This window comes from Vipera ursinii, assembly GCF_947247035.1.
Source record: "Vipera ursinii genome assembly, chromosome: 2".
Classification (NCBI taxonomy): domain Eukaryota; kingdom Metazoa; phylum Chordata; class Lepidosauria; order Squamata; family Viperidae; genus Vipera; species Vipera ursinii.
The window spans coordinates 259,828,832-259,852,497 of NC_139513.1; the positions used below are offsets into that span (position 1 = coordinate 259,828,832).

The 23,666-nt window shown below is 34.8% G+C and overlaps 1 protein-coding gene across 4 annotated transcripts in view; it reads left to right on the forward strand.

Moving 5' to 3' along the window:
* Window positions 1-23,666, forward strand: part of SSBP2 (single stranded DNA binding protein 2) — a 142,837-nt gene that overhangs the window by 105,718 nt on the left and 13,453 nt on the right. Inside the window, exons 5-14 of one of the 4 annotated variants that reach the window (XM_083357252.1) lie at window positions 1,362-1,451; window positions 9,536-9,595; window positions 9,999-10,065; window positions 11,199-11,269; window positions 13,199-13,290; window positions 17,403-17,451; window positions 18,856-18,891; window positions 20,367-20,421; window positions 22,414-22,484; window positions 22,787-22,865. In XM_083357252.1, coding sequence (XP_083213378.1) covers window positions 1,362-1,451; window positions 9,536-9,595; window positions 9,999-10,065; window positions 11,199-11,269; window positions 13,199-13,290; window positions 17,403-17,451; window positions 18,856-18,891; window positions 20,367-20,421; window positions 22,414-22,484; window positions 22,787-22,865 — 670 coding nt within the window. The remainder of the gene's footprint in view (window positions 1-1,361; window positions 1,452-9,535; window positions 9,596-9,998; window positions 10,066-11,198; window positions 11,270-13,198; window positions 13,291-17,402; window positions 17,452-18,855; window positions 18,892-20,366; window positions 20,422-22,413; window positions 22,485-22,786; window positions 22,866-23,666) is intronic. The other 3 variants (XM_083357250.1, XM_083357253.1, XM_083357251.1) reach the window with 3 other exon arrangements.

A 23,666-nucleotide genomic window follows, 5' to 3' on the forward strand; every position in this document is an offset into this window, starting at 1 on the left:
TCCAATCGATCCCAAGAGGGTTATCACAGCTACTGGATCATCATGTTTTGAATCTATTAAAGGACTGACTAGAGGATCCAAATTGTGGGTACCATAGAAAGCAAGCACAAGTGCTTTATTATCGTTAGATTATTGCTGTTACTTTAGTTTCTTTTCCTCCTTTCTTCTTTCCTTTTAAAACGATTTCCCATCCCCTTCCCCTTTACCATCCTGTCTGCAAAGCTTTGGTTAAGGGAGCCCAAATTTCCAAAGCGGGTACTTAGCAGGAAGGTACTTGTCTCAGGAATATAGAAATCCCAACTACTTGGTCCTCTGGCATAGTGGAAAAGAGCATGCAAAGTAAACTCCCCCTCAGGGGTAACCTTCCCAAGCCATCAGAGATCAGCCAGCTTCCCCCAAAGCAAGGCTCCATCAGCAGCAGGGAAAAATTCAGTTCCCATCATCCCCAGCCAGATGCTTGGGGTAACAACTTGAGATTCTAGATTGCAGTGCAAAGAGGAAGGGGATTAGAAAAGGTTTTATTCTTCCTTCTGTTCTTGAAGTATCCTCATCGTCATCCCAACTTTTGTTGGAATCATGGTGCTAACAAGTTTGAGAACCCCAGTTTTAGGGCTGAAAGCTGTTATGTGGGAGACTAAGATTGGATCTTCCATCTTTTACTAGAAAAATAGTGTGGGATAAATATAGTTCTTTTTCATCAGATACATACTCTTTTGTTGATTTAATTCTTATGGCTCAGGTTGTTATTAGCACCTGAGTGAAAGAAGGATAACTAAACATGGTTCCCAATTTCATACTGCAATTGTTTGCATCATTTATCATATCTAATTTGATTTTTAAGGCATCATTCCACACATATAAAGTTCATTATATTTTTAAGAAGACTGTTTCTTAATAGATTATAAAATTACACTGATACTGTGCATTCAGTTATAGAACTGTGTTGGTGTATTTACGACAGAATTCTTTCATAATGTTTTGTATTGAATATTAGCTGATTAGCTGACATGCTTCTTTTCTGATCGGAAGCTACCAATTGGACTGAGTTTTAGGAGAACCTTTTGTAAATGCACAATTTATAAGTCTTTGTTTAAACTAAATGAAGTTCCTGGTCCCTGAGTTTTCCCTTTCAATTGTGAGTGTAAGGCAGTAATTTATTAAAGAAATCTACGTTTGTATTTAAGTGTTTCACTTCTGCACTTTGAAAATGAGCACTAATTATTTTAAATGGAAGAGAAAATTAAATCTGTCATGCAGAGAGTGTTCCTTTCTGCCTTGCCACACTATGGTCAAAGTAGTATTTTGGTTTTATGCCTATTGTGTGCAATGACAAAGGTTTATTTTTCCTTTGTTCTTTTCAGAGCGCTGCAGCAGCTCCCAGTCCAGTGCTAGGAAACATTCCCCCAGGAGATGGCATGCCAGTAGGTCCTGTACCACCGGGTTTTTTTCAGGTATTCAGAAAAAATTGATTATAGGGCTTTCAGAACTTAGAGAAGAGAAAGTAGCATTTTTTGGCACTGCCATGAAAGAATACCATTTCTTCCATGAATGAAATGCACTATTTAAACCGTTAGGATAGAATAGGTTGTTACTATGGATTTTCTCAGTAGAAAGTAAGTTTATGCTATTTATATCAACAGTGCAAACTTAAAATCTACAATAAAATGTTAAATGTGCAGTGATAACTTAATATAAATGGGCCAGAGGTGACGTTGTATGATAGAAGAAATTGGTTGCTTGCTTTGCTACTTTGTCTTGTAGAGTTTAAGTTAAATTGTATTATTTTGATACTTTATTAAAGATATATGCTACAGCAAATAGTAGATTAGTACTGCTAGGCAAGTTCAAACTAGCAATTTGTAATCACACATCATGACCACAGGACACTGCAACCAGTCATAAATGTGAGCTGTGTCTGTAAGAGGGAGAGGTGATGTTTTCTGATTGTTGGAAGGCCATAAAGCACCCTTTCCAAGGCTGTTGTCACCTCAGATCATCATTAAAAGATGAGCAAGTCGAGGACTACTTGTATATCAAATTATATTTAGTGATGAAAGCATTAATTGAGAACCAAATTATGTTTTATCTTTCACTAAGAGGTAAAACAAAGCCAAATTAATAGAATTGTATTAGCTTTTGTGGATAAAAACTATTATCAAGGATAGTGAAAATATAATTATACATATAGATTGTGTGTATGTGTGTGGGAGAGAGAGACAGAGACTATGATCATTCACACCTTCATTCACAACATTCACACTGAGTATTACTGAGAACTGCTGGACAATCCAAGCATTTTAGAGATGTGCCCAACCAGGTTGTAGGTACTATAATATCTACATGGTTAAGAATCGGGTTGGGATAACACTCCTTTTATAGGACAACATATTTGAATTTGAAAGTAGAGGCAGTATGGCTGAAGGATAAGAGCGTACATGTTAATTTGGGCTATAGGCAGAAACTGGCATACCGACTATCCTGCTACTTGGCTTCTTGATTTTTATCTGATATACAGGTTTGTTTGTCATCTCCTTCCTTTGGGTGTTGGATGATTTCATTTTTCTTGCCTTGAGTCAAAAAAAAGTCTCAATATTTGAAACCACAGACTTATCTCAAGTAACCGATGGTCATATATTTGACCTTGTACTTGTCTCAGGGCAGTTATGTGATGATTTAAATATGGAGAATCATTTAACTTGGTGCTGTGTTCACATTACTATTCAACTTAGGATGAGGTGCTATCTGGAAGCTGCACAGGGTTGGTCTTGTCCACGTACTAAATGGAAATGGATGGATCCAATTTCTGGAGGATAGGTTTTCCAGTGGCCTGAGAGGCAGTCCTCTTGGTGACCTAATAAGTTTTGATACTGGAGACAAAGTGTTACTATTTTTCCTGTCCTATTGTGCCAATAAGATGCCTTGTTTAAAGTAGTAAATTTCATTTTAGGGAAGGATGAGTCAGGAGACCTCCTATCTAAGTGATTGTTTTGCTCAATGCTTTGCTGATAAAAGATTTGTCTCTATCTTGACTCCCCCAGACAGAATCAGAAGTGGTACCATTTATAGATCTTTAACCCTATCATAAAACTATTGCATTTTATTGCATACAACTCCAGAATCCCACTTTTTCTTAAATTCAAAAATTCCTGGTGAAATTCATGGTCATTTTACCCAGAATATAAAAATATTTTAGACTTATGCAAAATTTTACTTTAAAAAATACATAGCTAATAGAGAGAGGTTTATGACCTAGTTCAGGGGTGTTAAACTCAATTTCATTGAGGGCCGCATCAGCATTGCGGTTGCCCTCAAGGAGCCGGGTGGGTATGGCCAGGGTGGGTGTGGCCTACTGGGTGGGTGTGGCTAGAGTGCATATGGCCTACTGGGTGGGCATGGCCAGCTCTACATCGTTTGTATCAAGGGTGCCTATGGGGGCCTGGGTAGGAGTGGGATAGATCTGAGGGTCTCTGGCAGAAGGAGGGTCTCTGGGCCAGGGCAAAGGCAGTGGGGGCCGGATCCAGCCTTGTGTTTGACATGTCTGCCCTAGTTGATAAAAATGTATTTAAATTTACCATTAATTTTATTTTTGTTAATTCATTTCATTTTGGATGTATGATAATACATGGATGTAACATTGCACTGAGCTCTTGAATTTCTCAATCAAGTATGGTAAAATTATTTTCACCTGTATTGAATATACATATCTATTTGTTGCATTTTTGGGGAAAAACTATGTAATCATTTTTCTCTTTAACGAACTCATTTAAAATGTACTAACTAATAAGAAATATTTTTGGTGCATTTTGAATACCGTATATGTTTCTGTATTCTTTTTGTTTTCTGTTCTTTTCTAAGTTTCTCCTTTATAAATAACCTAAAGGTAAAAAATAATCGATAAAAAATTCCTAAATTAGTTCAAGAATTACTAATCATTTTTAAGAACTGCTCAAATCTGACTTCCAGATTGTGTTAAAGGCTGAGAAAAAAACGTATTAGTCGAATATAATAATGTTATTAAAAACGTCTTGGTGAATCAAAAATATACAAATCATAAAAGCAATAGATGTCTCCTTGTGTAGGTAGGTTTCAGTCTGGTGCATATATCTTTTAGGTGGTGGAACATATGCAGAATACTTGCAAAGTAGTAATCCAAGCTGGCATAAATTAGTATAATATGCTTGGAATAAATCTGAGCTGTGGTCGTATTTTTGGCATAGTTTTATTCTGTATGCCACCGAGAAAAAAGGATTCTGTTTGAGTTGGGTAGCCGTATAAATCTTAAGAATAAAATAAATACTAGCTACAATGTGTCAAAAAGTTATAATTATCTGGGAATGCTGCATGTGACATGTATATAACTAGAGTTGACAACATAGTCTATATTTTCTTTATCTTACTAAAACTTATCATGAATAATTAAAGAATGACAGAATAACAGAGTTGGAAGAGACCTTGGAGGTCTTCTACAACCCCTTGTTCAGGCAGGAAACCATATACCATTTCAGACAAATGGTTGTCCAATCTCTTCTTAAAAATTCCAGTGTTGGAGCATTCACAACTTCTGGAGGCAAGTTGTTCCACTGATTAACTGTTCTAACTGTCAGAAAATTTCTCCTTAGTTCTAGGTTGCTTCTCTCTTTGTTAGTTTCCATCCGTTGCTTCTTGTCCTGCCTTCAGGTGCTTTGGAGAATAGCTTGCGTCCCTCCTCTTTGTGGCAGCCCCTGAGATATTGGAACACTGCTATCATGTCCCCCTTCATCCTTCTCTTAATTAAACTAGACATACCCAATTTCAGCAACCGTTCCTTATATGTTTTAGCATCCAGTCCCCTGATCATCTTTGTTGCTCTTCTCTGCACTTTTGCTAGAGTCTCAACATCTTTTTTACATCATGGCGACCAAAACTGGATGCAGTATTCCAAGTGTGGTCTTACCAAGGCATTATAAAGTGGTATTAACACTTCATATGATCTTGATTCTATCCCTCTGTTAATGTAGACAATATCACTAGTCCATCTAGTATTGGCCATGGAATTGGGAAGAATGCAAATTGAGTGTAAAAGGTTTAAATAATAATATGAAAAGAAAGGAATGAGAAAGGCCATGTATCTGCCAACCCAACAAAAGGGGGAAGGATGTAATTGATCTGAGTGAAGGTGGTCTGATTCTGTGGGGTAAGATTGGTATATAGCTGCAAGGAAATGAAGAAGGAGGTTTAATGGGATAACTGAAATGTAGGGGATAAAATAGGAATTGGTGTCTTCTTTATTGTTGTAGGTGCTTATGGTGGTAGAAGATAGTTGTATGCTACATTTTAAAAAGATGATAGTGGAAGAAGAACCAGACATTCTGCAATGTACTGAATGAAGTAAATCCAGTAGAAAATATTCTTTTAGAGACATGAAAGGAGTGGGTGGGAATTATGACAGAATGTGGAAAAAGCAACCTATTTGATGAATATTTTAAAGAAATAGAGGCTTATGGCAGTTAGGACATGATCTGATATTTGGATGGCATGGATATCTATGGTATTATAAGGTTAATGTAGATGTCAAAATTAATTATGTCTGGCAAGCCATTGTTAAAACATGGAATAAATATAAATCTAGGTTGTGCCCAAAATATCTTTGTGGATTTCAGCACAAAAAGCATTTTATAGACCTCAAATGATAAGTAAACATAAATGGTAGTATGTAGTACTTTGATGTGCTATATTTTTTCATTTTCTCCCATTAATGGACCAGTCATTTCCTTGACTTTTTTCTTCTTTTTTATATGTTAAAAGAAGCTTTATTGTTATTATTATTGACTTGATTATTATTGATTATAGATTAAGAAGATTATTTTGTTTTGTTCTTAAAGCAGAAGGAAGTAATGATGAATAAGATGATTCACAGGAATATCAAGTGACAATATTTTCAGAGATGATCATTTTCAGCAAATATATCTGTGGTATCATTACATACCAAGTGTAGTAGGAAAAGTATTTTCATTACAAAAGAGTAAACAGGCACATAATAAAGGAGTACATATAAAAGAGAATACAGTGATGATAATAGCCCCAAGTCCGCAGCCCGGTGTATTCCCTATTGTGTGCCTGCTTACTCTCTTATTCTCTCCAATCTCACAGCTCTGTGAAAGTGAGAGCAACAAGTCGGGCACAGAAGAGAATCCCTGTAGAAATCAGTTGTCATTCCTCATCCCTCTTGCAATGTGGTCAAATTAGAGAGGAAGGGATTACAAAAGAATAAGCAGGCACAGAATTGCTGTTTGTATAGGGCAATCGTGGCTCTCAGCCCTAAGCGCTCATGGGATTATTGGCTTTGTCTTCTAAATGAAGTGATGTAACAATGCTTTCAGTGTACAATTTTATTGATTTATGTTGTACAGTAACACATGGTATTAGTAACAAAATGATTTCCAGCTGTAGAGACCTTGAAGGCAACAACTTTTTGTTGTTGACTGAATTTATCAACTCCGCCATTGAGAAACTGCTGAAAGATTAATTTTCAGGGACCAGAGGGCATTATTAAAGAGCAATTTTATAAAGTGAACAAAGGTAAAATAAATTGCAGAATTTTATACATGTGAGGTACAACTGAACCTGAAATATAATAAGGAATTTTGGGGGAAATTGACTTAATAAGCAGTTGACATATGCATTGTTTGTAAAAAAAAACTTTATGATAATGTTCAGCCTTGTTTTAAAAACGAATATTGATACGAACATCAGAAGAACCAGTACTTTTGTGTGTTTTTAAATGTAGAATATTTAGAAATAAAAATTGGTTCTAAATGCATTTTAACTGCTTCCAACTACTGAACAATTACATGCATTCCAGTCATTTGGCCTTTAATTGTAGGCAACAATTAAATGTACAGATACATGCAAATAATTATCATTACTCAGTTGCAATTAATTTTTATTCGTTATGGTTAGATGTATGCTTATGCAAATAGATGTATGCTTATACACATTCTCCATGCATAAATTATGCTACGCAAGATTTGAACATTCTGTTTGTTAGATGATCATGGTGTCATTTTAGATTTTCTAAAGATGAAGGTAGCAGAGGGGTTTACTAAGGGAAGATTAAAATATATGAGTTCAGCACTGATGCATTGAACAGTGTCATAGATGTATGTACAAAGATAAGTGGAAAGTCATCCAGAAAATAAAATACACCTTGCTGGTATGAGATACACTGAAAAAGATTTAATTCTGGGCAATCTTGTAAAACAAATCTACACAATAAAATATTGATTAAATTATTTATATTAGTAACTATTAGTGACCAAAAGGTGTTTCAGGACAAGAAAATATGAAATGTTTAGCCTTCAATTTGCTAGATGTTAGCTGCAAGAGATAAAATCTGTTTTCCAGTTTCATAGGCATAGTGCCAATTTATACATATGTAAACTCCATTAACTATTTTACCCAAACATAATATATTTTCCGCATGCTTCAAATCCCACTCAAATGTAATGGACATTTGGGTCTAACAGACTTTTCTATCTCCCATGAGTCCATTAAATCAAGAATTTGCTTAATGTGAATAATATTTTTATTCCATTTTGTTATATAGTTACAAATTGGCAAAGTTATCACTTATAGTTATAAATCAAAATGTAAAAATAGGTGTTGAATTTAAAAGTAATATTTATGTGTTTTTGTGAAAGTTTATAAAAATGTATAATGATTATAAGAGTACGACGCCATCTTGTGGCCACTGTATTCTCTGCAGAACAGATTTGATATTATAGTATTGTACGTATTATGGTGTACATTCCAGAGAAAGAATAAAATTGCTAATAAATAGAGCTGAGGAATTAGAAAATGGGGTGAGGTATGACATCAAAGTGCATTTGGTTTTATTTTAAGAGACATTGATAAAATATTAACATGGAATATATTTGGTGGAGGTGAAGGAAAATGTTTTTTTTCCTATTTTCTTTTCCCCCCTCTTTTTTATGGTGCTCTGCACTTTATATATTTTAATGTGTTTTGGGGGTTTTGTATACATTTTATCTGTTTAATATAATTCTTAATAAATTATTGGGTAAAAAACAGCAAAGATACTACATTGGTAATATAAATTGCTAATGTAGTAATGCTATTGCTACTACTATTAAAGTTTTTAAAAGTTGAATATTAATGGATGGTTATAATTTTTTTCTTCAAGCTTTAGTCTATAAGGTCATTTGAATTTTGGATTACCTTAATTTACCTTGTGCTATTGATAGTAAGTCTTTCTATAGCATAATATTAGTATAGAAAAGCTGTTTGTCTAACTGAAATACTTTCCTTTCAGGCCTTCAAAACTATGCTTAAAGATTCAGATGTTTCTTCCAAATACATGACTTTCATACATCTACAGTGACTAGAGCTTTCTCTTTATATTTACATCTTTGTAATTCAGGAAAAAAATAAAAATACAAAACAACAAACCATGTGATTCTAAAATTATTTTTATACAAAAAAGTTACTTTGCTATGTAACTCAACAACACAAAGTCCTAAGCTGATTAAATAACTCATAAGTGTTTGGATTGCATGGTGGCAAAATATCACTCATTCAGTTCTGGCTATGTAAGGTATTTTTTAAGTATAGATAGTCTTCAGCTCACAACCATAATGGGGCCTGCTCGTGATAGTCATAGACTGTAATGGTTGTAAATTGAGTCATCCATGTGATAATTTTTTTACCTTTTTGCTGTGGTTGTTAAGCAAATGCTGAGATCACAAAACAATTGCTGTGGTCATTAAACAAACCAATGTTTTACTATGGGCCAATTTTGCTGAAAGTCAGAAGTAAATGCTAATGTTAGGTAAAGTACAGTCACGTTATGGAATGCTTCAAATGGCCACAAATGTAAGATAGTTGTCGATCACCAGACTTCAGTTCATGTGACTTGAGGGCGGGGCTGCCATCAGAACTTTGGTACTGGGTCATAAATACTCCCAGAGAGCTCCGTCATAACTCTGAACAGTTGCTAAGCAACCAATCTAAGTTGAGGACTACCTTTATTTTTAAAATGTCTAAAAATGGACCACGATTTTCTTCTGTGAATTAGTTTTATTAACAGTATATGCATATTTGAGTTGGAACAACAAAGTGCCATTTGATGAAATAGCTGTGAAAATTTAAATTACTTTAATCCTGGTTTTGAGCACTTATCATAGCTCAACCAGAATGAATGTTCCCAGAGGCTAGTTTTCAGGCTCTTAGAATTGCCAATCTCTGGACAATTCCTGAATTAGAAGAGAAAGAGATATATAATAATAGCTAGTTTATATGAACTTGTTTAGGAAAATTTCTGACCATTATTTGTCAAAAATCTGCAGACAGTTAACATACAGAATGTTAATAAAAAATAAATAGAAGGCTTCCGAAGCCTTCAGAAGTTTCCAGATCAAGATCTCCATTAGCAAAGCATGCATTTTGATACAGATGGCCATATAGCTAAAGCAGTATGTAGTTACTTTTGAATTAGATTTGTATCTCTATTTTTATTGCATTTTTTTCTGTTTTGTAGCCTTTCATGTCTCCTCGATATCCAGGAGGCCCAAGGCCACCTTTAAGGATACCCAATCAGGTAACAGTTTTTTTAATCAGTGAAATGCCGAATGCAAAGAAACACTTAGCTGGGAAAGGCAAACTTATATGCATTTTGAAAACAGCAGGTCTTAAAAGCTGCATTGATGATATAGATATTTGACATGTTTATTGTATGAGTATATCATATCCAAAGATGTTACAGCAGATAAATAAATTCTTTATACAAAATATTGTCTTTAATATGCCGTAAATTTAATTTGATTTTATGGGAAAATCTTGAAATATACAAAATAAGTTGGGATTAGTTGTAAAAGAAGGTAATTTTGGATTCCCATTCTTTAAGGATGAAATTATAGGATTTTTAAAAATGAAAATAGATTGCATTTTTTTAAAAAGTAAATATATTCAAGTAGAAAATTTCTCTGCAAACTCTTTAATAGGCACTAGGAGGTGTCCCAGGAAGTCAGCCATTATTGCCTAGTGGGATGGATCCAACACGACAACAAGGTAAATTATCAGTGGAAATATGATCAATGGAAATAACTGAATAAATGACTTCGTATCATCAAACTTCCATTTGTTTATACATTGGAACGGTATCCAGAATATTGTAAGAAATACATTCATACTATTATTCTCATGATTTAAATGTAAAAGGGAACAATTATTTCTGTGTAAGTAATTCATGTTTTATTTATTTAGCAAATTTATATGGCCACCTATGGACATGATTCTGGGTGGTGTACAGCTAACAAAAGAATGTGCAACCATTAAAAACTTAAAACAATAAACATAATAAATAAAAAGTCTTGCAGGAGAATAACAACTATCTCAGCAAAATACAACCATCTTTGAACCCATGGGATCCATAAAGTTGTAGGGGGTGACTTCACCTCAGTTGGAAATGATGTTCCAAAGAGCAGAAGCCACAGCAGAAAAGACACATCATCTAGTTCCCATTAGATGGAACTTTTTAGGAGATAGGACCTACATGTTTTGTTTTTCTGTCTTCACCGAATCATGTAAGATTGTAGATTTTCATGTTTCTGAATTGTTATTGATTGTGGGGTGGCAGGGTTATCTTAAAGATCCTTTCAACCTAATGAGATTTATTAGCCTTTTTATTAGTTTTAAATAATTTAAAATACATCCTGCTGCTGCACATTATTTAGCTGTTGTACAAGATGATATATTTAGTTGACAAAATTCATATTGAACAACTCTTAGTTATGTTGTGCAGCACTACTATATCTAAATGTGCTATATTTAAACAAAAAGAAATGTCATATGTCTGTCTATCACCAATACAAATTGCAGGGATAAACGCATTCCCTAAATACTGTTCTCCTAAATTTATTAAATAGGCAGTTTAATTAAAATAAAGTTTGGGGGGAGGGAATCCTATGTTTTTAAGCAAACCCAAGTGAGAGGAATGGGAGACATCAACTTAGAAGAGGAATTCTCTTTGAATCTGAATGGAAGAAAAATAATTTTTCTGAAATTATATCTGACACAACTTTTTCCAAAATATTTTAACCATAGGGAAGACAAATTTGCACTCCGATGAAAATGCATTTATAATCTGAATCAATCTGATTAAACAAAAATTGTATTTCTATTTTTTCCCATGAATCTTTTAGGTCATCCAAATATGGGAGGACCAATGCAGCGAATGACTCCACCTCGGGGAATGGTCCCACTAGGCCCACAGGTATATTGCTCTAATTGTGTTTCATGTGATCATATTTCTCATAATTTCCTATGAGAGAAAGAGAAGCAAAGAGATGTATTCTTACAGTAAACATATTCTGCTACTTGAAGTTATTCTACATAATTTCTCTTAAAGATTTGAACGATGAGAACATGCATACTTTTACTTAAAAATCAAACATAAATTACTGTTAAAATTCAGAGGGCATAAAATCTGTCAGAACTTTATACAGTTTTGGTGTTTAAAGCCTGAACATTTAATTTTAATATTGCTTTAGAATGTTACATGGTTTTAGAATTATCTGCTATATTTGTTCATGTGCATTTTTAAGCCATCCAGAGCTTATGTATTTATAAATAAATAAAACTTTTGTACATATATATCCCATTTATATATTAAAGTTATGATTGATGTTAGTAAGAACATACAGAAGCAGTGTGTGCTTGATATTGGGAGCAAATGTTAGTGATACAGTTGTAATAGAATTCTGTCAATAACTTACTACATTACATTCATTTGTTCTTTGCAAAATATTTTTCAAATGTTTTAATCACATTTATTTAGTTGAAATAAATATGGTTAAAATATACAAATTATTTTACTTCACATTAATTAAAGTTGACTAAATAAAGCATCAGGCTTTCAATATTTCTTTGGTTAATATTACATCATATCTGCAATATTATATTACAGATTCCTCCAATAAATGCAAAATACTTTCTAAAAAGAGAGAAAACATGAAAGAAATCAAATGGATATTTTTGCAGATTTTCCTTTGTATCCCTTTGAGGAAGACCAAGTCAGGAAATAAATGTCACAAAGATTACTGGAACTCTTATTATTTCTTCCTCATTCCCTTTCCATGTTTACCTAACAGCTGTTGAATACCTTCTTAAGGCTCTATACTTATTTCTTAACTCATGCTGGACAAAATCTCTCAAATTTTCATTTTAAAAAATCTTTTCCCCATTTCACCTTGCTCTTAAGTTGTGAAGTGGATCGAAATCCAGTCAACAGAATTTAGAAAAGCAACAGATAAAAATAAACTAACAAAGGCATAGCATTCTGTGAAACTTATATTTATAACCTTTTTCCTCAGATTGTTTTTAATCAGATAAAATTGTGATGACTAAAATTTCTAATGATGGAACTATCAAAACAATTTTCTTACAGAAACTGAAATAAGAACTATTTTAATGGTTTTAGACAATCTAGTCTAATTATAGTTCCTAAAAGTAAAATTTATGTATAGCAGTCACTAAATTAACATTATATATTTATTTTAAAGTGACCAAATTATAATAATGGACAGATCTGTGGAAGAGTATAGTTTTTCAAATAATTAGAAGAGAATCCAGTTTATGCTGCTGATACGATAAATAGTTAATTTGAAAGTGCATCTTTATATATAAATACAGCACTGGACTATTTAACATTTACATGTGTTTTCTCTGTTTATTGAACAGTCCATTGCTGTAAAATGCTTTTAAGTAAAAATATGTTTTCTTACATAAGTATAAGTATATATGTCTATTGTTAAAGTTAATAAATCTATTATTAATAACAAAAGCTTACTCTTAAGAGCTTAGTTTAAAACTCAGTCCCTTAATATTAGAATATTAAGTCAGCATTCATGAAATGGCAAAACCTGCCCTTCACTGATAATTGTGCTAGCTATTATAAATGATAGTCTTTATTAATCAATTAAATGTGTTTACTTCCTTTGATAAGATAATGTCAGAAGATAACATAAATAGGTTTTTTAAAATCAGAGGGAGTATAGAAATAATTGTTTATAAATTGAGCAGTTAAAAATCTAACAATGAATGACACTGGCCGATCCAATTAGCAGATGTGTAGGGAAGTCATTAACCTGCTGTCCTTTTTTTTCCCCCTCCTCTTTGGTTTTGTTTTTTTGTTTTGTGGTAGTCTGACCCTTGGTTATCGTTGCAGAACTATGGAGGTGCAATGAGACCCCCACTGAATGCTTTAGGTGGCCCTGGAATGCCAGGAATGAACATGTAAGTAATGTAAATTGCACTAACACACAATAAGGAAGTTGTCTTTGATTAAAAGTAATGACAGGGATGTAAGTGCATTTAAAATAAAGACACACGAGCATGTATCAATTAACTGGCAAACAATAATGACAAAATCCAAAATCCCTAATCGCTACCCAAACTAACACCAACTAACAACCAGTTCAATTGGAGCAACACTAAAATCATCAGCCATGCTACCACCCACCATGCTCGTCAGTTCATTAAAGCCTGGCACTTCACAAGCAATTCCATCAACAGACCTACTGATCTACAGCCAGCATATGAACCTCTCAGAATCCAAATCAATCAGCCATCCGGAGACAGCACCAACCATCAAGCCCCTCTTTCCCCCCCCCCCCGGAGTTCACTTTTCAATGACCCTGACTTGACATAACCTCACCATCACAAGACCCATTACCAACATCACATTGATTCACACCCTCCAATGACCCTTACCTAAAGTACCTCCCCATCACAAGCCTCTCTCTGATAACTCACACCTGGCCCATCATAAGACCCTCACTTGACAATCCCACACCTGAACCTTATATAAGTAGAACGCTGACACAGACATCCAGTAAAAACTGCTGAACATGTTACCTAGCCTGGCAATGAAATGTTCGGAAATCATCCCTCAAGCTCAGAGAACAAACCTTCACCCTTAATGACAATGTATCAAAATGCCAATAGGAATTTGTTCTTTAACTGGTGGAGTAGTCAAAACATTTCGAGCATAAAAATTTCTTGAAATGCTCTGGTGGTTTCAAAGTTTGGCAACTCAACAAGCTTCTAGAAAATACTTGAAATATCTCAGATGTAGAATGTTTCACAACATGTCATATTCAAAACATTTTGAAATAAAACATGTCTGCATATCCATTTTATCTGGCATTATATGAAACCTTTTAATGTTCAGTACATTAGAAGCTAACAAATCTTTGTGGTATGATTCATAGGGTTTTATTTCATCAGCAGTAAGACATCAGGTGAAGATTTCAAATATGCTTAAAATGTCAGACTGTATTATTACTTAGTTTGATAGTCCATCATTTCTGTTATGAAAGATACTTTTCGCAGTCCCTTTGAGCTTTTAGACACCTATAAACTTGAGAACATATAATCTCTCAAGGTAGATTTAATCCTTATTTTCTATAATACTAAGAAATAAAAGATGGTCTTACAGCCAAGATTAATATTGAGGCAAGTGTTAAAATTGAAGAAACATTTTTCAGAGATTTTCTTAAAATGTAGTATATTGATTTTTGGTGGGGGTTGAATTATACAAAGTTCAATGTGAGAAGTATTTCAACCACATGGTGTTCACAGCTTGTCTCTTTTTTGGTCCCTTTGAATCAGTGTTGACTCCTGGTAATTGCCTAGACTTGTCCCTGCAGGTTTTTTGGCAAGATTTAGGAAGCGGCTTGCCATGCCTGCTTCCTAAGGTTGTGAGAGAATGATGGGGTGACCCAGCTTGCTTTGTGCCTAAGGCAGAACTAGAACTTTCCCAGGTTCTAGCCTTGTTCCTCAGCTACCAGAACAAACTGGTTATTTCATAATAACGTAGAGGGAATTAATTTTCATTAAGGTACAGTACTGCAAATGATAGCAAAGTTTTCTTTTTGTTTTGTAAATAAAGGATTTTATCAATAGTATGATGCATCCAGCAAGAAAATGAAACCTACATGGCATCATTAGTGCGAGAATAAATTTTAGAGGATTTGTGTATAGTTATATAAAGCTGTAATTGATTTTTAAATATTTTTAATGTTTTTTGTTTTATTTGATAAATTATTTTGAATTTTTACACTGCTTTAGTCATATGACTACATGGTATACAATAGTATCTTTGAAACTTATTAAAAATCGTACATCTTCACATTCAGTGTAATAAAATAGTGTCATTATTTCATTGCTTATACTGATGATATAATTTAGCAGCAGTATGACAAGACACTTTACTATCTCAAATGTCTTATAAACAACTAGGTTTTCAAAAGTTTGCTAAATGTTAAGAGTGAGAGTACGGATCTTAAATCTCAAAGTGGTGTTCCACAGAAGGGTTTTGCCTTACCTTATGAAGAGTGGGCCCTCTCAACAAGCACTCTTGGCAGTCACATATTTGGGGTGCAATATGTTACTATTTGTAGTAAATAATCTTGTAGATAATGAAGTCCAAACCATGTAGGGCTTTAACTTTGATAACTAGTATCTGGAGATATATTTTGAAAGCAAATAGCAGCAATTCAGCTCTATAATATTGGTTTTATGTACCACATCATAATCTCAGTTAGTATGTGGGCAACTACAATTCTACATTAACTGCAGTTTCTTGACAGTTTTTAAGGACAGTCCTGTGTAAAAATGCATTACAATAGTCCAAATAGTCCAAACATGTGACAAGAGCATATGACCTTAACTGTGTCTTATATTCCATGAATGCCTGAATGAAATGAGGGAAAAGTCCTGGCTAAAGCTTACATCTGCTGTTTCAGCAGAAGCTGAAACCCCAAGATTACATACCAGCTGTTTCTGGGGAATACAGACTACAAAGAACTAAATTGGATGGCCTCCAAACCAACAGTCATTCAGTTTTGTTAGAATTAAGTCTGAATCTGGTTTTTTACCATCTGAATCCTTATAGCCTCAAGTCTTCTACCAGATCATCTAGGTGTCAAAGTGGGATGTCAACAATGTATTGATGAGTCAAACCCTGTAGATACCGTTTAACAGACTGTCCTAGATTTGATAACTTCCCCTATATATGATTGGAACTACCTGTTCTGGAAAGAGTGTAATCACTGTTGAATGGTGTCCCCAATTCCTAATGTTTGCCAATAGCCCAAAAATATGGCATGATTGATGATATTGAAGGTCCTCAGCAAATCCATCAAGACTAATAATATGTTCTCATCCATATCTTTATGTAAGAACAATCAATGTAATTCTTGTCCATTGCCCAAGCCTGAATCTTTACTGAAAAGAATAAGGTAGTACTTTCTCTAGGTTCCTCTGCAACTGCCACCCACCACTTTTTTACAGGAATGGAAGGGTGGAGATAGGTTGTTGGTTATGAAATATAGTTGGATCAGAAGCAACAAAGCAAAGAAAAAATAGAATAGTTTTGGCCCATTAGTTTAATTGGGTTCTTTATATCTAGTTTTAGAACATGTGGAGAACAGATTGTGTTTATGTAGAAATATTGAACATTTAAAAGGGTTCACAATTTGTAAGCACAGCTGTAGTTTAAAGGTATAACAATAAGATAAGAACATCGTAACTAAAATGATATGTTGTGTACACTTACTGAATTTATAAAGACCATACAACAAATCAGAATTGGTCAGGAAAGATATGGTAAAGTGTGATGCTTCCTAAAATTTTGGCGGGATGGATTATTTTATAGATATACCTTAGACTGATATTTACTTGTCAGAATATCATATAAAACAGGTGTCCCCAACCTATGGTCCGTAGCCCGGTCCCAGGCCGTGGGCTCTTGGCCAGGAGGCCACAGAAACAGCTGGCTGGTGTGTGCACGCATGGGTGTGCATTCCCCCCACTCATGCTACCACCCCTGGCCCCATTTGCACATGCGCACGGGTGCGAACAGGGATGCTAGCACAGGACATGTGTCAGCAGCCCATTTGCGCGTGCACAGCTAGCCTGGGTGGTTTGTGCAACCATTTGCGCATGCGCACGGTGCCAGTTCATTCCACATGCACGAACGGGGCTGCTAGTGCCACGCCACTTGCATGGCCCCATGTGTGTGTGCTCACCAATTTTGAAGCTCCTCTCCTTCCTTCCAGTCCTTGAGCCCAGAATGGTTGGAGACCTCCGATATATAAAATATCTCAGTACAATAATTCTAGGCATATATTGATTGCAGTTACTAATACTAATCCGTATTAAGTTCTTGTTTTAAATTCTAAATGAAAAACGAAATCAGTATCAAGTGTACTTACTTTGCTTTTTCAGTAATTGCATTTTTAAAGAATATCAATAACAGCCTAAAGAATTTTGCTTACACTTATTAGTTTATCATTAAATAAGCTTTATTACTTATTTAAACTGAAATTTGATCTTTATTTTAGGGGTCCAGGAGGTGGTAGACCTTGGCCAAACCCTACAAATGCCAATTCTGTGAGTAAATATTTATATGAAGTGTTGTCCTGTTAAAAAAGAAGTGAAAGCAAATTAATCAAAACATGCTTGTTTTATCAGTTTTTCCACATAGTAACTGTCTGGTTGATAATGATATTAGTTTTTATAAACCCAAAAGGTCTTTTTAGAGATTGTACTTGGTCTTCCAAAAGATACTAAAGATTGCTCTTATTTCAAAGGGCTTTAGATAATATGGTAATTTAATTATTTGTATACCTGATTGCGTACCTAAAATATTAATAACTGCACAATCAGATCAAATTTGTTGTTTCGTTTATAGTTGACTTTTTAAATTTTTCATTTTTTTATGAAATTCTATATGTAAAGTTAGGATAAAACTAATTGTAAAAAATGTTTTTTTCTACAGGTAGTCCTTGGTTAATGATGGTAATTGGGACCAGAATTTCTGTTGCAAAGCAATGCAACTATAAACCGTGACATTATGTGATTGCATTGCTTAGTGACAGCAGTCCCCATTGCCATCATTAACTGAATCCCACAAGTAATTAGGTGCAAGGACCCACCCCGATCCAAGCCATTCCCAGCTTGAACCCTCCCAGCCGTAAGCCTCAGTAAGATAAGGGACTGCCTCCTCTTGAACTCCCTCCACCTGCCTATCTCTACTCCATCTGTGACCTTTTGGCTATCTGCTTAACTGCTACAACCAGCAGCACACACCACCCAGCCCTGTGCACCACTACCATACTGTTTGAGTACTTCTTTTGCAACTGTCTTCTTTCATGCTGGTGCAGCCAGAGCTTCTCTTATACTCTGTTCAGGATTTTCATTCATACGCCAACCAGGGCCTCTGTTTGTGCCTCACTCAGGATTTTTCACTGGCACATGAAAGATGACCCCAGCTGTAGCAGTGCAAAAGAAGAACCCAACTTGAAGACCCTGGACAGGACATTAATTGAGACCCTAGTTAGTGTGTGAATAGAGACCTTGAGTAGGCATGAGAAACATCCCAGATGCACCAAAAAGGGGGATAAAATGGCCAATAGTAGTGGCATCCAGCAGGTGGGCAAGTGGCCTACAGGCAGTTGTAAATGCGGGCGAGTCTTAGTGGGCCTGAATTTTGTTTACCTGACCACAGAGGTTTTTCGGGGAGTAGTCATAAGTCCCTTTGTTCAATGCTGTCATAACTTTGAACAGTTGGTTGAACGAATGGACATTGAGGACTACCTTTAATTCCATATGACTGATTTTGTTTCAACAGTACCATTCCCTTTCTTAATACGTTTAATTAATTGAAAGAATGGATATATTCTTTCTTTTCTGTAAAAACTAACTTTAAAATAATAAAATAATATTTATAAAAACCTTGTTATTCTATCTGAACTGAAAGGAATAGCCTACTTTTATTGTCTTACTGTCTTTTAGATACCGTACTCTTCTGCTTCACCTGGGAATTATGTAGTAAGTATGTGTGTGCGCACATCATTGTGTGCATACACCATTCTGTTCAGTTTCAAATATAGATGTTGAATTGCTAAGAAAAAAGCACAAGAACATCAGTTATGTCTGGCATGTATTTCTAGTACAGTGGTATCTCAGCACTCAAATGTTTTGAAACTTGTCAAATTTGGTACTCAATGCATTTTGACACAAAAATATGGTCCCGGTATTTGTTGTTTGTTTGATACTCAATGCACAAGCTAGAACCTGCTGATGTCGATTGCCTCCTGACTAGTGCATTATTCCTTATGGAAGAAATTGTGTATTCATTGCACTTCCCAATTGACAATGAGTACTGAGTTACCAATGCATATTGATTGTTATTATGAGCAGAACAGTTGATTCGATAGAGAATTATTAAAAAGGTAAAGGTTCCCCCACACATGCGTGCTAGTCGTTTCCGACTCTAGGGGCCGGTGCTCATCTCCGTTTCAAAGCCGGAGAGCCAGCGCCTGTCCGAGGACGTCTCCGTGGTCATGTGGCCGGCATGACTAGACGCCAAAGGCGCACGGAACGCTGTTACCTTCCCACCGGAGTGGTCCCTATTTATCTACTTGCATTTTTATGTGCTTTCGAACTGCTAGGTTGGCAGAAGCTGGGACGAGTAACAGGCGCTCACTCTGTTACGCGGCACTCGGGATTCGACCCGCCAAACTGCCGACCTTCTGATCGACAAGCTCAGCGTCCTAACCCACTGAGCCACCGCGTCCCTTTTAGAGAATTATTACAAAGGGGAAAAATATATGATGGTTTCTTAGTCTACCACAGCCAAGAATAACTATTTTTTTCTTGTCATGTTGAAAATAGATATAATTATGAGAAAGGGGAACTAATTCTTTAATATTTACTTTGGTTACAAAAACCAAAATTGCTATGTGCTGAACAGGAAAAACAGAGAAGTTCAAAAATGGAAGTTCAGTTATATAAAAGATGGAAAAAACAACATAAATAGAAAATTAGAGCAGTCTTCAAGGTAAAGGGTTAATAGGAAGGTATGTGTTCAGATTTGGAGCAAGATAATAAAGAGAGATGCTAGCAAAGTTCTTCTGAAAGAATTTTGTTAGTTTTATGGAATGTCACAGCTAGCTAGAGAGAAAAGTACCAAGCCTCAAGTCTTTTCCATTAGAATGAAAGTCTTCCACCTGAATCAAATTAAGGAACAGTTATGAATTTGAGTTGATCTGGTGATAAAATATTTATTAGCTGAATAATTGTATTTTGCTGAGCAATTCAGGTTTTCTTGCTGGAAAAAGCAAATCTCTGAGTTACATTGTACCTATAGGTTACCATTTGGAAAATGAAATGGTTAATGATAAATTGTTGTTTGATTAAACAAGCTGTTATTGTTTAATCAAATCTTTTAATTATGTTGCTTATATAATATGTGTGTGTGTGTGTGTGTGTGCACGTTACTGATTTACCTTTCTTTTTTTAAGGGTCCACCGGGAGGTGGAGGGCCACCTGGAACACCCATCATGCCTAGTCCAGCAGGTAGATAACTTTAATGAGGAAATGAAATGGCAGTGTTTGATACAGCAATAGTTTAACATTTTCTTAACATTTCAATAGAATTCTCAACCATTGTAAATCTTTACAGAACTTGGTAGATTGTAGATATCCTTATTTTATATGAATATAACACACAATTTTACTTATAGGATACTGCCTATCAGCCATACTCTCAATCTGAAAGAGAATTCCTTAATTTTCCCAGGAATGAACACAAATTGTTACAGCTTCCTGTATCACAGGGAATAGCAACATTTTGTTGCATAAGTCATTAAGAATATTTTCAAATATAATGTCAAATTAACCTATAGTATTGTTTTTTATTAATTACCATATTTGCCTAAAATGGCATTAATGCAAAGCTATGAAATAATGTGTAATTTCCTTGATCTTGTCTACATTTTCGGAATGCCGTATTATAGTTTTCCTCACTCTGGGAGTATTTCTCTCAAACATAATAGTGAATATAAAACAAAAATGCTGGTAATATTTTACTACTGTATTTATCTGAAAAAAAGTGATAACTCTGAATTTAAGATAATTCCCTGAAAAGAAAAAAAAACTTACAAAAGCTGATCAGGTGTCAGGTAGTGTTTACCTCTGGCAACTACCTGGACTAGTTCTTGCAGTTTTCTTAGCAAAATTTCAGAATTGCCATTGTCTCTTTCCTAGGGCTGAGAGAGCATGACTGCCCAAAGTTACCCATTTGGCTTTTCCCTAAGGTGGTATTAGAACACATGGTCTCCTCGTCCTTAGCATGGTGCCTTAACCATTACCCCAAACTGGCTCCCTCTATAGTCTTATCTAACCTAAAATGATGGCTTACTAAAGTTGCATTATTTAGAAATAAACCTAGGTTTTTTGTGTGTTTTTTTCCAGATAAAGTATTTGTCTTATTTTCTGTTTTTTGCACAAAAAATATAGATGATTTTATTTTTAAATATTAAAGCACGTATTTAAAAGCTTAAATATAGGTTAATACACTGACACTTTACCAAACAAAACTTTAAAAACTCATCCTATATTCTTATTATTGCTCTGCATCTTTTTGTATTTCATAAATAAAATGCATACAGATATTATCTACAATTCTACAAGGATATCTCTGCCATTAATCCAACAATTTCGCTTACTTACAGAATACAGGTAGTCCTCAACTTACAATCACAATTGAGCTCAAAATTTATGTTGTTAAGTGAGACATTTGTTAAATGAATTTTGCCCCATTTTATGACTTTTCTTACCACAGTTGTTAAGTGAATCACTGCAGTTGATAAGTTAGTAATCCAGTTGTTAAGTGAATCTGGTTTCCCCATTGATTTTGCTTGTCAGAAGGTTGCAAAAGGTGATCATATGATCTTGGGACACAACAACAGTCATAAATATGAACCAGTTACCAATGATCTGAATTTTGATCACATGATCATGAGAATGCTGCAAAGGTCACATTTTTCAGTGCTGTTGTAACTTTGAACAGTCACTTAATGAACTGTTGTAAGTCAAGGACTACCTGTACTTCATGGCGATTTTGGAAGTTAACATCTTACCTCACAATGTCATTACTCTTTCTCTAAGCAAAATAAAATATTTAATTGTGACTCATTAGAAAAACCTCTGTGACCTTTCACTCAGTGATCTGGACTCCAATATATCGTTACTACTTTGAAATAAATGCCTACTATGGGTGGCTGTAGATCAGGGGTCTTCAAACTTGGCGCTTTTATGACTTGTGGACTTCAACTCCCAGAATTCCTCAGCCAGGCACACTGGCTGAGGAATTCTGAGAGTTGAAGTCCACAAGTCATAAAAGGGCCAAGTTTGAAGACCCCTGGTGTAGATATTGTGAAGTATCTTATACTTTATTTATAGAATGTTAATAATCATCCAGTTGGAAATGTCTTTTGTTAAAAATAACAACTATTTTCATTGATTTCATTGAAAGTACTTGGTTTTTAACAGCCTTTTTGTTTTCAGATTCAACCAACTCTGGAGATAATATGTACACTTTAATGAATGCAGTACCTCCTGGAGCCAACAGACCTAATGTAAATAACAGGAATAAATACATACATTTAAAATTATGCCTCTCAATTCCAACATTTTAATAATTAAATGTTCTAATCATCCATCTGTCTGTCTGTCTGTCTGTCTGTCTCTCTCTCTCTCTCTCTCTCTCTCTATCTATCTATCTATCTAGTTATTTATTATAGAGATATCATAGACATTTTCTTAAACTCTTTCTTTATTACATCCTGTGAGTTGCATTTTCTCTATCATATTTTTTCCTCTTTGTTACAAATTATTTATTAACATTTTTGGAGTATGATGCATTTGCTTTTTTTTGCAGTTTCCAATGGGACCCGGGTCTGATGGTCCAATGGGTGGATTAAGTGGAATGGATTCACATCATATGAATGGATCATTAGGTAAGAATATAATTTGCCTTTTTAAATCTTGTGCTAGGTAATGTATCCAGTTTAAAAAATATCATATTGAACTGTTTCATTACTTTTTAAAATTTTGTCTGCAGTTAGAAATTACAGTATATTTAATATGCTGATGATACTCAGCTTTATATCTCAATCACAGACCAAACAGGAAATGCTGTGTAAATCCTGACCAGGGCTTGGAGGCTATGAGAGAAAAATAGACTGAGGTTGAATCCCAGCAGATTGAGTTACTGTTCGTAGAAAAAGCCATTTGTTCTATGGAAGTTTCATTTATTTATCTTGACAAAATTGCACTCTACCAGAAAGAACTAGTGTGCAATGTGTGCGTTTTCTTAGATTCATGGCTTCTGCTAGAATATCAGGTAGAAACTAGCCAGGAACATCTCTAACCAATTTTGGCATATCTGATAGGGACTACTTTGGACTAGGAAGCACAGAAGATTTATAATTTTCTTATCTCCCAGGTAGACTACTGCAATTCACTCAACGTGGGACTGCCCTCAAAATGACCTGGAAACTCCAGTTAGGGCAAAAAAGATATTATCTATTGCTCTTGCTAGCCTATAAAGTAGAATAGCATCTCTTTCATGAGAGCTGCTCTGGTTGGCAATAGGTTTCAGTTCAAGAAGTTGATCCTTAGTTTACCACCTTCAGTGGAAAGAATCTAAATAGTCTGACCAGGACAGAAAGCTGCAGCTCCCCATCCTGAAAGTGATTAGGAGATTTTGAAAACTAGAAAATGGCTTTCTCTGTAGGAGTCATCTCACTTTGGAATAA